This window comes from Pristis pectinata, chromosome 4 (assembly GCF_009764475.1).
Source record: "Pristis pectinata isolate sPriPec2 chromosome 4, sPriPec2.1.pri, whole genome shotgun sequence".
NCBI lineage: Eukaryota > Metazoa > Chordata > Chondrichthyes > Rhinopristiformes > Pristidae > Pristis > Pristis pectinata.
The window spans coordinates 1,176,765-1,189,309 of record NC_067408.1 but is presented as its reverse complement, the minus strand read 5'-3'; the positions used below and the strand labels follow the sequence as shown (position 1 = coordinate 1,189,309).

General features: G+C 50.6%; 1 protein-coding gene across 1 annotated transcript in view; it reads left to right on the top strand.

The window, feature by feature from the left end:
• Positions 1 to 3,896: 3,896 nt before the first annotated feature.
• LOC127569115 (tyrosine-protein kinase ITK/TSK-like) overlaps positions 3,897 to 12,545 on the top strand; it is a 58,751-nt gene continuing 50,102 nt past the window's right edge. Inside the window, exon 1 of the mRNA XM_052013475.1 lies at positions 3,897 to 4,092. Within this exon, the coding sequence (XP_051869435.1) occupies positions 3,955 to 4,092 (138 nt within the window). The 5' untranslated portion in view covers positions 3,897 to 3,954. The remainder of the gene's footprint in view (positions 4,093 to 12,545) is intronic.

Sequence of the window (12,545 nt, the reverse complement as noted above, 5' to 3'; positions counted from 1 at the left end):
ACCTCACTTTTCTCAGGTTGTCAGCAAGCAGTATCTGGCCATCGTTGTCCCGTACGTCAGAGGACAGATTCTGTGAGTCAGATGTTGCCCTTGCTGCAGAGACCAGGACTGTTTCCACACAGGATGGGGACAACAGGACCTGACTGAGAGGAGAGAAGGAAGATCCCAGAGGCTCGGGGGGGGGGGGGGGGGGGGGGGGGGGGTGGTGGTTGGGTACAGGGTGTGAACTGCTTTCAGAAGGATTAAGGCAATCTCTTCCTGGGTACTTGCCCTGCAGAATATTAACTGACATCTCATTAGCCCCTTTCCCTCGTCACCCCCCACCCGGTGAACCACCAGTTGCCCTGATCTCCCTCACCCAGCTTCTAGGGAGCAAATGCAGACTGAAATCCTTCCCAGCCACGTTGACTATCTCTGGGTGTTGCCAGCACTGTTACCCATCCCGGATAGTCGTCGAGCAGAGTGACCTCCGCCCTGGCTCTGGGGTGATGTGGTCAGACTGGGCAAGGACATTGGACGGTGTGTTGGGGCTGGGATTCTTATAAACTGGTTGTTCTGTGTATGCCGACATTTGCTGTTTGATTCCAGCTTAATGAAGTTTCCTGGTTTCTTTGTGGCATAGTCCTCGCCACGATAAAGTCTGCCTTCATGCTGAGGGCGTCTGCCAGTATTGTGGTGCCACTTCACTAACCTATCCACCAATCCCCCGATATCCAAAAGTCCATCCATCTGTCGTGAATATGCTGAGGGACAGCCCTATTTTTGTTCCTTATTTATTCAAGGGGTGTGGGCTTCACAGGCCGAGCCAGCGTTTAATTGCCCATCCCTAGTTGCCCCTGAGAAGGTGGTGGTGAGCTGCTGTCTTGACCCGTTGCAGTCCTTGAGATGTGTGTGTACTGTTAGGCAGGGAGTTCCAGGATTTTGACCCAGAGAAGGTCAAAGGTTCACTGCCCTCTGGGTGAAGACATTCCTTCTCATCTCTGTCCTGACTGGCCGGCCCCTCACTACAGCCAGTGATGCCACAGCCTGGCATACGCACCACCTCACCGTGAGGTTTGAGCTGTGTAAAAGGCAGCATCAGGCGTACCCACATCTGCAACATACTGCTCTAATCACCCCGAAACCTTTCATCTAGCCATAGATCCATACAGCATGGAAGCCCCCTCTGTTATATCCCAGATCGTAGACAGATGTCCAGCAGTGAACAGTGCAGGCCCGGTGTGTTCCTCCTGAACGTTCTGGTCCACGCTCCTGTTGTGTCTTTTCACTCTGCAACATTGGCTGCTGTGTTCTTCGTTTTCGTAGTGACTAAATGCAAAGCTTGTTGATTGGGGGACAGGGGATGAGGGGGAGGAGGGGGCTTGGAGGTTTGTGCGTCTGAGTCAGGCACAGCCCGTTTATTCCAGTTAAACAGCAGGTTGTAGAGGCTGATCTCCAGCAGGAGGCAGCACAGACAAGGAGCTGGATCCACCAGTTCGGCCAGTCTTTGAGGCTCAGCGTGGGCAACCTTGGACCAGCACCCACTGTCCAACACGATCGAAGGTCCTCTCGGGGCAGAAACTGGATGGGAAAGTTCAAATTCCAAGCAGTGTGTTCAGCACCAAGGTTCGTTTGTGTGGAACCGCTAAAGATGTACAACCGGAGAACTAATCCGAAGTTGTTGCTGGATCACATCAGGAGCTCTCGAGACAGAGCTCCCTCAGTGGTCCTTCAACACTACGGGGGTCTCTCAGTGCTGCCTCTCTGACAGTGGAATGCACCCCAGTTTTTCTCTCTGTCTCTGTCTCTGTTATACCTCTCCAACTGTGCACAGCTTAATACTGGCTCTCCTTAGTGCTGTCTGACTGTGGTGCTCCCTCAGTCCTGCCCCTCAGTGCTCCCTTGCCCCATCCCCTCCTGTGGTGCTCCCTCAGTCCTGCCCCCTCCTGCAGCGCAGCACTCCCTCAGTATCTATTTCACGGACATACCAGTGCTGTACCACTGCCTGTCTGGCAGTACCATGTGCCTTCAACAACCGAGAAGTATTTGACCACAGTCACTACCAAGGGGTCACCTGCTGTGAAAGGAGTCATCACTGGAGTCCTCACCCACATCCTCCCGCTTGGTGATGAGCTGTTCCCAGTCCTGGTCTATTCAGCAGCACAGTGGACACCATCTTCCCCGTGCCACACCACCCTCTGGAGAACTGCCAGATCACCACTAACTGTCTTTGATAACCTGACTGAAGCCTTTGACTCCGTCTGTTGGGAGGGACTGTGGAGCATCCCTCACTGCCCTCTGAGGTACGGATACACACGAGACCCTGGGAAACACCAACCATTTTCCATACCATGTCAGTCACCAAAGGCAGATATTAGTGATGAAGCTCACAATTGCTTCAGTGTGCCAGCCCATGAGGTACAGGGTGTTTGCAAAGAAAGACCTCAAACCCAGCACAAATCTTGTGGTCCATCAGGCAGCAGAGATCCGTGCTCTCCAACACACTTCTGAGACTGTGTGTGACTTACAGCAGACAAAGCACTGGAGAGGTAACACGAACACAGCCTCCGCAACGTGCACAGGAAGAACAACGAGCTCTGTGTCCTCTGCCAGGCTCACAGACCCAACACCAACAGCCCAACTGCTCTACTCTGAGCTCGGTCGTGGAAAGACATTCCCTGGTGGGCCAAGGAAAAGATTCATGGATGTGCTGAAAGCCTCCTTGGAAAAGGTGCAACTATCAGAATCAAGTTTATTATCACTGACGTAGATGATGTGCAATGTGTTGTCTTGCAGCAGCTGTACAGTGCAAGACGGAAAATTACAAAATAAATACATACTGCAAAAGGTATAACACACATGATATGCTGGAGGAGCTCCCAGTGTGACCCTCCCTCAGTACTGCCCCTCCCACAGTGTGACCCTCCCTCAGTACTCTCCCCCCTTCCCTCAGTACCACCCCTCCCACAGTGTGACCCTCCCTCAGTACTCTCCCCCCTTCCCTCAGTACCACCCCTCCCACAGTGTGACCCTCCCTCAGTGCCACCCCTTTTTTTATTATATAAACATTTGCCAAAAGCACAACAAAAAGACAACCAGTGTCAATACATGACATCTAATACAGAAAAGAAGAAACCACACAACATACTACAGTAGAGAATGCAAACTAATATTAACGAAACACACATTCAACACTACACCCGTTAACGCAACACGCAATGCTTCAAATAAGAATAGCGTTTGTACCGTCCACGACACACGCGATCCCCTGAGGGGCTCACCGAGCGTGGAACTCAGCTAGGGTGCCTGCAGAAACCGCATGCTCCCTCTCTAAACACACCCGCGTGCGCATGGAAGACGGGCAGGCAGGCAGACTGGCCAGTACCCTCGGCTGCCCGCCGCCTCGTCCCGTGGATAGCCAGCTTGGCCAGGCCCAGCAGAAGACCCACCAGGAGATCCTCTGCATGTCAGTACTGCCCCTCCCACAGTGTGACCCTCCCTCAGTACTGCCCCTCCTACAGTGTGATCCCCCCCCTCAGTACCACCCCTCCCACAGTGTGACCCTCTGTCAGTACCACCCCTCCCACAGTGTGACCCTCCCTCAGTGTTGTGCATCAGATGGGGTACCATCCCCAGCATGTTGCACCTCCCTCATTATCACCTCTGATTCTGCAGCACTCTCCCAGATTGGGGTAGGTGGGGTTACTTGCTCAGGAGGACAGAGTGGGACTTGAACTGATAACCATCCAGGGCTAGGCTGCCGTGTGCTCTTGCTTGCAGCATTTGCAAAGGCAGATCCAAAGGAAGTGGTTTCTCGTATTGCCTTTATCAGAGACCGAAGTCTATGCAGCGTTCTTTCCTGAACTCTCTGAGATCATAGCTAGCGTGCACCCACGCTCCACCACTGCCACCTCGACGGCCTGCTCACACTCTTCACCCCCTCTCCTTCGATGGGGAGGGTCGCTCCCCACTAGAATGGATCCCAGCTCCATCCTGGAAGAGTTTCTCATCAAGCGCTCTCAGCAGAAGCGAAGAACCTCTCCCTCCAATTACAAGGAGCGATACTTCATCTTGACTAGATCCCGGCTTGCTTACTACGAGTGTCGCACTGGGGTAGGTCTCTGTTTCTCTCTCCATTGCACTGCAGTGGGCTACAGCTCTGGTGCTCTGTGCAGTGTTGTCACCAGATGTTGTTGAGTACACCCCGTGCTCCACCATCACCTGTTTTAAAATCCTCACTTTTATTTTCAAATCCATCCATTGGTCCAACTCCACCCTGTGTCTGCAGGGTCTACAGTCCAGCAACCTTGCACACTTACTGAGCTCCTCAGTACTGGCCTCTCGATCTCCAACGTGCCCTGCCTTCAGCCCTAGGCTGTGGGACACCTTCTGTGGACCTTTCATCTTCTCCCACATGTCCTCCACCCCCCCCCCCCCCCCCCCCCCCCGCCCCCCGCTGTCTCATAGAAAGTAGAACAGTACGGCACAGGAACAGGCCCTTTGGCCCACCATGTTGTGCCAAAACTAATTAAATTAGTAATTAAACTAATCCCTTTTGCCTATGTAATGTCCATATCCTTCCACTCCCTGCACATTCCTGAGCCTGTCTAAGAGCCTCTTAAACCCCTCTATTGTATCTGCCTCCAGCCCCACCCCTGGCAGCACATTCCAGGCACCCACCGCTCTCTGTGTAAAATGTTCTGCTTATCTCCTTTGAACTCACCTTAAATGCATGCCCTCTAGCATTAGACATTTCGACCCTAGGAGAAAGATACCGGCTGTCTATCTATGTCTGTTATAACCTTCTATCAGGAGTCTCTCCAGCTCGCTCTCTCTCTCTCTCTCTCTCTCTCTCTCTCTCTCTCTCTCTCTCTCTCTCTCCCTCACTGCGATTATTTCCCACGTTGTTGCCTTTGAACTGAATGCCCTAATGGGACGTATGAAGAGATGGCCCAGAGTAAACAACGTTGGCCTGGTGCTACTTGTGGACGTGAGATGTAGAACGTAGGGCTGCTCTGACCTCTCGCCCACTCTGCCATTCAATGAGATCACAGCTGATCTTTTGCCTCCGTGACATCTTCCTGCACCAACCTCGTATTGCTCGATTCCTTTCATATCTGAAAATCTGTCAGTCACTGAGTGTATTGAGCAACTGAACCTCCACAGCCCTATTGGGTGGAAAGTTCCAAAGATTCTCCCCCTCTGGGTGAAGAAATCTTCTCTGTCCTGAACTGCTAACTCATTTTGAGACTGTGTTCCCCAATGGTGGACACTCAGACTGGTAGAATCTGGGGAGTTGATGGGAGTGTAGAGGGAATACAAGGAATGAGGGTAGGATTGGTGTAATGGGTGATTGATGGTTGGTACAGACTCGGTGGGCCGAAGGGCCTGTTTGGTATTGGTTTATTATTGTCACTTGTACCGAGGTCCAGTGAAAAACTTGTCTTGCATACCGATCATACAGGTCAATTCATTACACAGTGCAGTTACATTGGGTCAGTACAGAGTGCATTGATGTAGTACAGGTAAAAACAGTAACAGTACAGAGTAAAGTGTCACAGTTACAGAGAAAGTGCAGTGCAATAAGGTGCAAGGTCACAACAAGGTAGATTGTGAGGTCAGAGTCCATCTTATTGTATAAGGGAACCGTTCAATAGTCTTATCACAGTGGGGTAGAAGCTGTCCTTGAGCCTGGTGGTATGTGCCCTCAGACTCCTGTATCTTCTACCCGACGGAAGAGGAGAGAAGAGAGAATGACCCAGGTGGGTGGGGTCTTTGATTATGCTGGCTGCTTTGCCAAGACAACGAGAGGTAAAGACAGAGTCAATGGAGGGGAGGCTGGTTTCTGTGATGGGCTGGGCTGTGTCCTCAACTCTCTGCAGTTTCTTGCGGTCCTGGGCAGAGCAGTTGCCGTACCAAGCCATGATGCATCTGGATAGGATGCTTTCTATGGTGCATCGATAAAAGTTGGTGAGAGACAAAGGGGACAAACCAAATTTCTTTAGCCTCCTGAGGAAGTAGAGGCACTGGTGAGCTTTCTTGGCCGTGGCATCTATGTGATTTGACCAGGACAGGTTGTTGGTGATGTTCACACCCAGGAACTTGAAGCTCTCAACCCTCTCGACCTCAGCACCGTTGATGTAGACAGGTGCATGTACACTGCCTCCTTTCCTGAAGTCAATGACCAGCTCTTTTGTTGACATTGAGGGAAAGGTTGTTGTCATGACACCATTCCACTAAGCTCTCTATCTCCTTCCTGTACTCCGACTCATTGCTGTTTGAGATACGGCCTACAATGGTGGTATCATAGAAACATAGAAAACCTACAGCACAATCCAGGCCCTTCAGCCCACAAAACTATGCCGAACATGTCCCTACCTTAGAAATTACTAGGCTTACCCATAGCCCTCTATTTTTCTCAGCTCCATGTACCTATCCAGAAGTCTCTTGAAAGACCCTATCATATCTGCCCCCACCACCGTTGCCGGCAGCCCATTCCTCACACTCACCACTCTCTGAGTAAAAAACTTACCCCTGACATCTCCTCTATATCTACTCCCCAGCACCTTAAACCTATGTCTTCTTGTGGCAACCATTTCATCCCTGGGGAAAAAGCCTCTGACTATCTACACGATCAATGCCTCTCATCATCTTACACCCCTCTATCAGGTCCCCCCTCATCCTCCGTCGCTCCAAGGAGAAAAGGCCGAGTTCCCTCAACCTGCTTTCATAAGGCATGCTCCCCAATCCAGGCAGCATCCTTGTAGATTTCCTCTGCACCTTTTCTGTGGCTTCCACATCCTTCCTGTAGTGTAGTGACCAGAACTGAGCACAATACTCCAAGTGGGGTCTGACCAGGGATCTATATAGCTGCAACAATACCTCTCAGCTCCTAAATTCAATTCCCCGATTGATGAAGGACAATACACCATATGCCTTCTTAACCACAGAGTCAACCTGCGCAGCCGCTTTGAACATGCTATGGACTCGGACCCCAAGATCCCTCTGATCTTCCACGCTGCCAAGAGTCCTACCATTAAGACTATATTCTGCCATCATATTTGACCTACCAAAATGAAACACTTCACACTTATCTGGGTTGAACTGCATCTGCCACTTCTCAGCCCAACTTTCCATCCTATCTATGTCCCTCTGTAACCTCTGACAGCCCTCCAAAATATCCACAACACCTCCAACCTTTGTGTCATCCGCACACTTACTAACCCACCCCTCCACTTCCTCATCCAGGTTGTTTATAAAAATCACAAAGAGCAAGGTCCCAATACAGATCCCTGAGGTACACCACTGGTCACCGACCTCCACGCAGAATACGACCCTTCAACAACATCTACAAACTTGTAGATGGAGTTAGAGCAGAGTCTGGCCACACAGCCATGAGTGTATAGGGAGTAGAGTAGAGGGCTGAGGACGCAGCCTTGTGGGGCACCAGTGTTGAGAATAATCGTGCCGGAGGTATTGCTGCCTATCCTCACTGATTGCGGTCTGTTTGTTAGAAAGTCAAGGATCCAGTTACAGAGGGGGGTGTTGAGTCCTAGGTCTCGGAGTTTGGTGACAAGTTTGCCTGGGATTATTGTATTGAAGGCAGCTGTAGTCAATAAACAATAGTTTAGCGTAGGTGTCTTTACTGTTCAGATGCTCCAGAGCTGAGTGTAGGACAAGGGAGATGGCATCCGTTGTGGACCTGTTTTGGCGATAGGTGAATTGCAATGGGTCCAGGTGGTCTGGGAGACTGGAGTTGATGCATGCCATGACCAACCTCTCAAAGCATTTCATGATGGTGGATGTCAGAGCCACTGGTCGGTAGTCACTGAGGCATGTTACCTTGCTTTTCTTCGGTACCAGGATGATCGTGGTCTTCTTAAAACAGGTGGGAACCTGAGATTGAAGCAGGGAGAGGTTAAATATGTCGCAAACACTTCTGCCAGCTGATCAGTACAAGATCTGAGCACACGGCACGGGACACCATCTGGGCCAGATACTTTCCTTGTGTTCACTCTCCGGAAGACTGGTCTTACGTCCTCGACGGTGACCACGGGTTCAGTTGCATTGGAGGCTGTCAGGGTGGGTGGTGACAATCCACTTCCCTTCTGTTCAAAACGAACATAGAATGTGTTAAGTTCATCAGGAAAGGATGCGCTTTTGTTAACTATGCAGCCCTGCCATAGGTGACGGCTGGTCAGGGACTCTATTTTGAGTCAGTCTTGCCCCTTGGCATCCCTGATAGCTCTAGCAGTCCTGGACTTCAGTAGGGAGTGGATCTCCTGGTTCATCCATGGTTTCCTGTTTGGGAACACCCGGATTGTCCTCTTTGGTACACAGTCCTCCACACACTTGCTGATAAAGTCTGTGATGGTGGTGGCATACTCATCAAGGCTGGCAGCTGAGTCTTTGAACATGGTCCAGTCCACTGCCTCAAAGCAGTCACGCAGGAGCTCATCTGCTTCCTCAGACCAGCACTGCACGACTCTCCGTACCGGATCCTCCCGTTTCAGTTTCTGTTTGTATGCAGGGAGGAGGAGCACAGCCTGGTGGTCTGATTTCCCAAAGTGAGGACGAGGGGTGGCTCGGAAGGCATCTTTGATGGTTGTATAGCAGTGGTCAAGGGTGCTGGCGCCCCTGGTGGAGCAGGAGATGTGCTGATAGTATTTTGGTAACACACTCTTGAGGTTGGCCTGATTGAAGTCCCCTGCCATGATGAAGAGGGCCTCAGGGTATCCTGTCTTAAGGTTGTTGACCATGGAGTATAGCTCATTGAGTGCAGGCTTCATGTCCGTCTGTGGTGGGATGTAGGCTGCCATCAGGATAGCTGAAGTGAACTTCCTTGGCAGATAGAATGGTCGACACTTCACCGTTAGATATTCCAGGCTGGGTGAGCAGGAGCTCGCCAGGACCGTCACATCCGAGCACCACAAGTTATTGATTAAGAAGCAGACCCCTCCACCTTTAACTTTGCCTGAGGACGCTGTACGGTCCACTCGATGAATCGAGAAGCCGTCAGGTTGAATAGCAGAGTCAGGTGAGGCAGGTGTGAGCCACTTTTCAATGAGGGATAGTACACAACAGTCCCTCAGTTCTCTTTGGTAGGTCAGTCTTGCCCTTAGTTCATCAACTTTGTTCTCAATGGACTGGACGTTAGCTAGTAGTATGCTGCGGAGGGGGGTCTTGTATCCATGTTGTTTCAGCCTCTCCTGCAGCCCAGCCCTCTTGCCACGCTTCCGAGATACGCGGCGGCGACTCTTCGTTCTTGAAGTGGAGCCAGCAGGCAAGTTATTGTTTAGGGTCAGACCTCTAAGACCTGGAGTGGATTCCATGCTGTACCTCTCGCTATGACCCCAGCCAGGAAAAACATCCTCCTTTCATATGTCCTGTCAAACCCTGTAAGAATTTTGTATCTTTCACTGAGATCCCATCTCATTCTAAACTCCAGAGGGTGGAGACACCAGAGACTGCCAGGTGCTGGAATCTGGAGCAACACACAAAATGCTGGAGGAACTCAGCGGGTCAGGCAGCATCTGTGGGGGGAAATGGACAACAAGGGTGTCCAGGTGAAGGGTCTCGACCCGAAACGTCGACTGTCCACTTCCCTTCACAGAGGCTGCCTGACCCACTGAGTTCCTCCAGCATCTGGTGTGTTGCTGCAGAGTTCAGGCCCAGTCTGTGTGATCACTCCTATGTCAACCTCCCTATCCAGGGGTCAAACTGGTGAACCTTTGTTTCATAGAATCATAGAACAGTACAGCACAATACAGGCCCTTTGGCCCACAATGTTGTGCCGACCTTTAAACCTCACCTAATTGTGAGTTTTGTTTCCCTTATTGTGAGTATATCCATTCTTAGATCGGGAGACCAGAGCTGTGCACATTATTCCAGGTGAGTCCATGCCAGGACTCCTTATCACTTGCAGTGAAACCGTTATACCCTTGTCCTCAGATACTCTTGCAATAAAGGCAAACATCACCTTTCAGTGATTTGTGCTCAAGGACACCCCGGTCCCCATAAACAGCAACAACTTTAAATCTCTCATTTAAAAGATATTCTGCTTTCTATTTTTCTACCAAATACATGCATGCCTTACACTCTTCCACATTATACTCTACTTGCCACACAAATCTTTGCTACCTGGGCTCTGATCTCTGGAATTCCCTCCTTAAACCTCTTGGTATCACTTTCATTCTTAAAAGACTATCTTAATAGTCTGAAAAACCCTGTGAAGGGTTTCAGGTCATCAGGAAACTGGTGTGTGTGTGTGGGATAGAGAGAGAGTATGTGTGTGTGAGAGTGTGTGTGTGAGAGAGTGTGTGTGTACATATGTGAGAGAGTGTACATGAGAGAGTGCCTGTGTGTATGTGAGAGTGTGCACGTGTGAGGGAGTGTGTGAGAGTGTGTCTGTGTGCATGTGTGACAGTACATGAGTGTGCATGTATGAGAGTGTGTGTGAGTGTGTACGTGAGTGTGTGTGAGAGACAGTGTGTACGTGAGTGTGTGTGAGAGAGAGTGTGTACGTGAGTGTGTGTGTGAAAGAAAGTGTTTTGTGTGAGTGCGTGTGTATACATAGGGATGATTTTTCTCTGTGGTGAGGCCCTGTGATTAAGTCAGGCTGTGGTTGTTGAAGAGCAGTTGTGGTAGGTGGTGACTTGTGAGGTAGTTGTGAATTTGATGCCCTTGCATCAAGGGCACTGGGGCCAACACAGATTTTATAATCTTAGGGTTGGTTTGTGTCTTTCAATAAAGACGCAGCTGCCTGACTCTGTGGTGGGGGATGTGGCCCTCGCCAGCTGAAGGTATCTCTCAAAACCTCACTCCAGTTCCTTCAAGCTGAGAAACCTAGCCCAGCATCAGGCGTGGAAAGGAAGTCACAACTACCTTATGTGTGAGCTTACCTCATTTCATCTGAAACCTCCGAGTTAATGGAGGAAAAGAATATTGAGAGTGAGGAGCAAGTGTGTTAGAGTGGGAGTGTGGGGCAGGTGGGAGGGTCAGGATAGGCATAAGGTGAGCTGGGGTGGGGGGAGATCTGTACCACCAGGAAGCTGTGGAGGGTCAGGTGCTGAGTATATTCAAAGCTGCAATCAATCGACAATAGGGGAATCAAGGGATGTGGAGACTGGACAAGAAATCATTGAGAAGGAGACTGCAGATGCTGGAATCTGGAGGGAAACCCAAACTGCTGGAGGAACTCAGTGGGTCAGGCAGCATCTGTATAGGGTGGTTGAGAAGGTGTATAGTGTGCTGGCCTTCATTAGTCGGGGTACTGAGTTCAAGAGCCACGAGGTGATGTTGCAGCTCTATAGAACTCTGGTTAGACCACAGTTGGAGTACTGTGTTCAGTACTGGTTGCCTCATTATAGGAAGGATGTAGAAGCTTTAGAGAGGGTACAGAGGAGATCTACCTGGATTGGAGACCATGTCTTATGTGGAAAGGTTGAGCGAGCTAGGGTTTTTCTCTTTGGAGCGATGCAGGATGAGAGGTGACTTGATAGAGGTGTATAAGTTATGAGGGGCATAGATAGAGTGGGCAGCCAGCACCTTTTCCCCGGGGCGGCAATGGTCAATACCAGAGGACATCTGTTTAAGGTCAGAGGAGAAAAGTTTAGGGGAGATGTCAGAGGTAGGTTTTTACACAGAGAGTGGTCGGTGCCTGGAACACACTGCCGGGGGTGGTGGTAGAGGCTGATACAATAGGGACATTTAAGAGACTCTTAGATAGGCTCACGGATGTAAGGAAAATGGAGGGTTATGGGCTGTGTAGGAGGGAAGGGTTAGATTGATCATGGAGTAGGTTTATATGGGTCGGCACAACATGGTGGGCTGAAGGGCCTGTACTGTGCTGTACTGTTCCATGTTCATGTGTGGAGGCAGAGGGATGGTCGACGTCTCGGGTTGAGAGCCTGCGTCAGGACTGAGACGTGGGGTTGGCTGTGGTATTGGTTGGAGCAGCAGGCTGGGACGGTCCTGCTGAGTCAAGCTCTTTTCTGAAGTCTGGAGGAAGCTGGTTAGAGCAGGCGAGGATCGACGCTTTGCTCTCAGTGTGCTGGGTTCTGGATCAGGGTTCAAGCAGGCAAGGATCCGATGCTCTGCTCTCAGCGTGCTGGGTTCTGGAAGGAGGGGAAGTGCAGAAAGTTGAGAACGTGGATGGAGGAAAGGCCATTTAGGATGGTGGCTGATGTGTACCTCTGCTCCTCTTACCCAGCTCAGCTCCAACAACCCTCTCGGCCGATCTCAGTTGACCCCCAGTCTCCAGGACTGATAATGTTCGGGTTACGGTGTTTGCTACCCACACCCTGATCCTGAGGGCAAGAGACAGAACACTGAGGCAGCCAGCCAATTACATTTCAGTTCATTCATCAGTCTGAAACTAAAAGGCAGGTGTCAGTGACGGTGGAACGTCTAGATTATCGGTTGAAAGTCGAGTTTATTGTCATCTGCATAAGTCCTTGTGTGCACAGGTGCAATGAAAAACTTACTTGCAGCAGCATCACAGGCACAGAGCATCATGCAAGGATGTTGTGAAGTGTTGGGAGGGATATCTGGGGTTGTATTGTCAG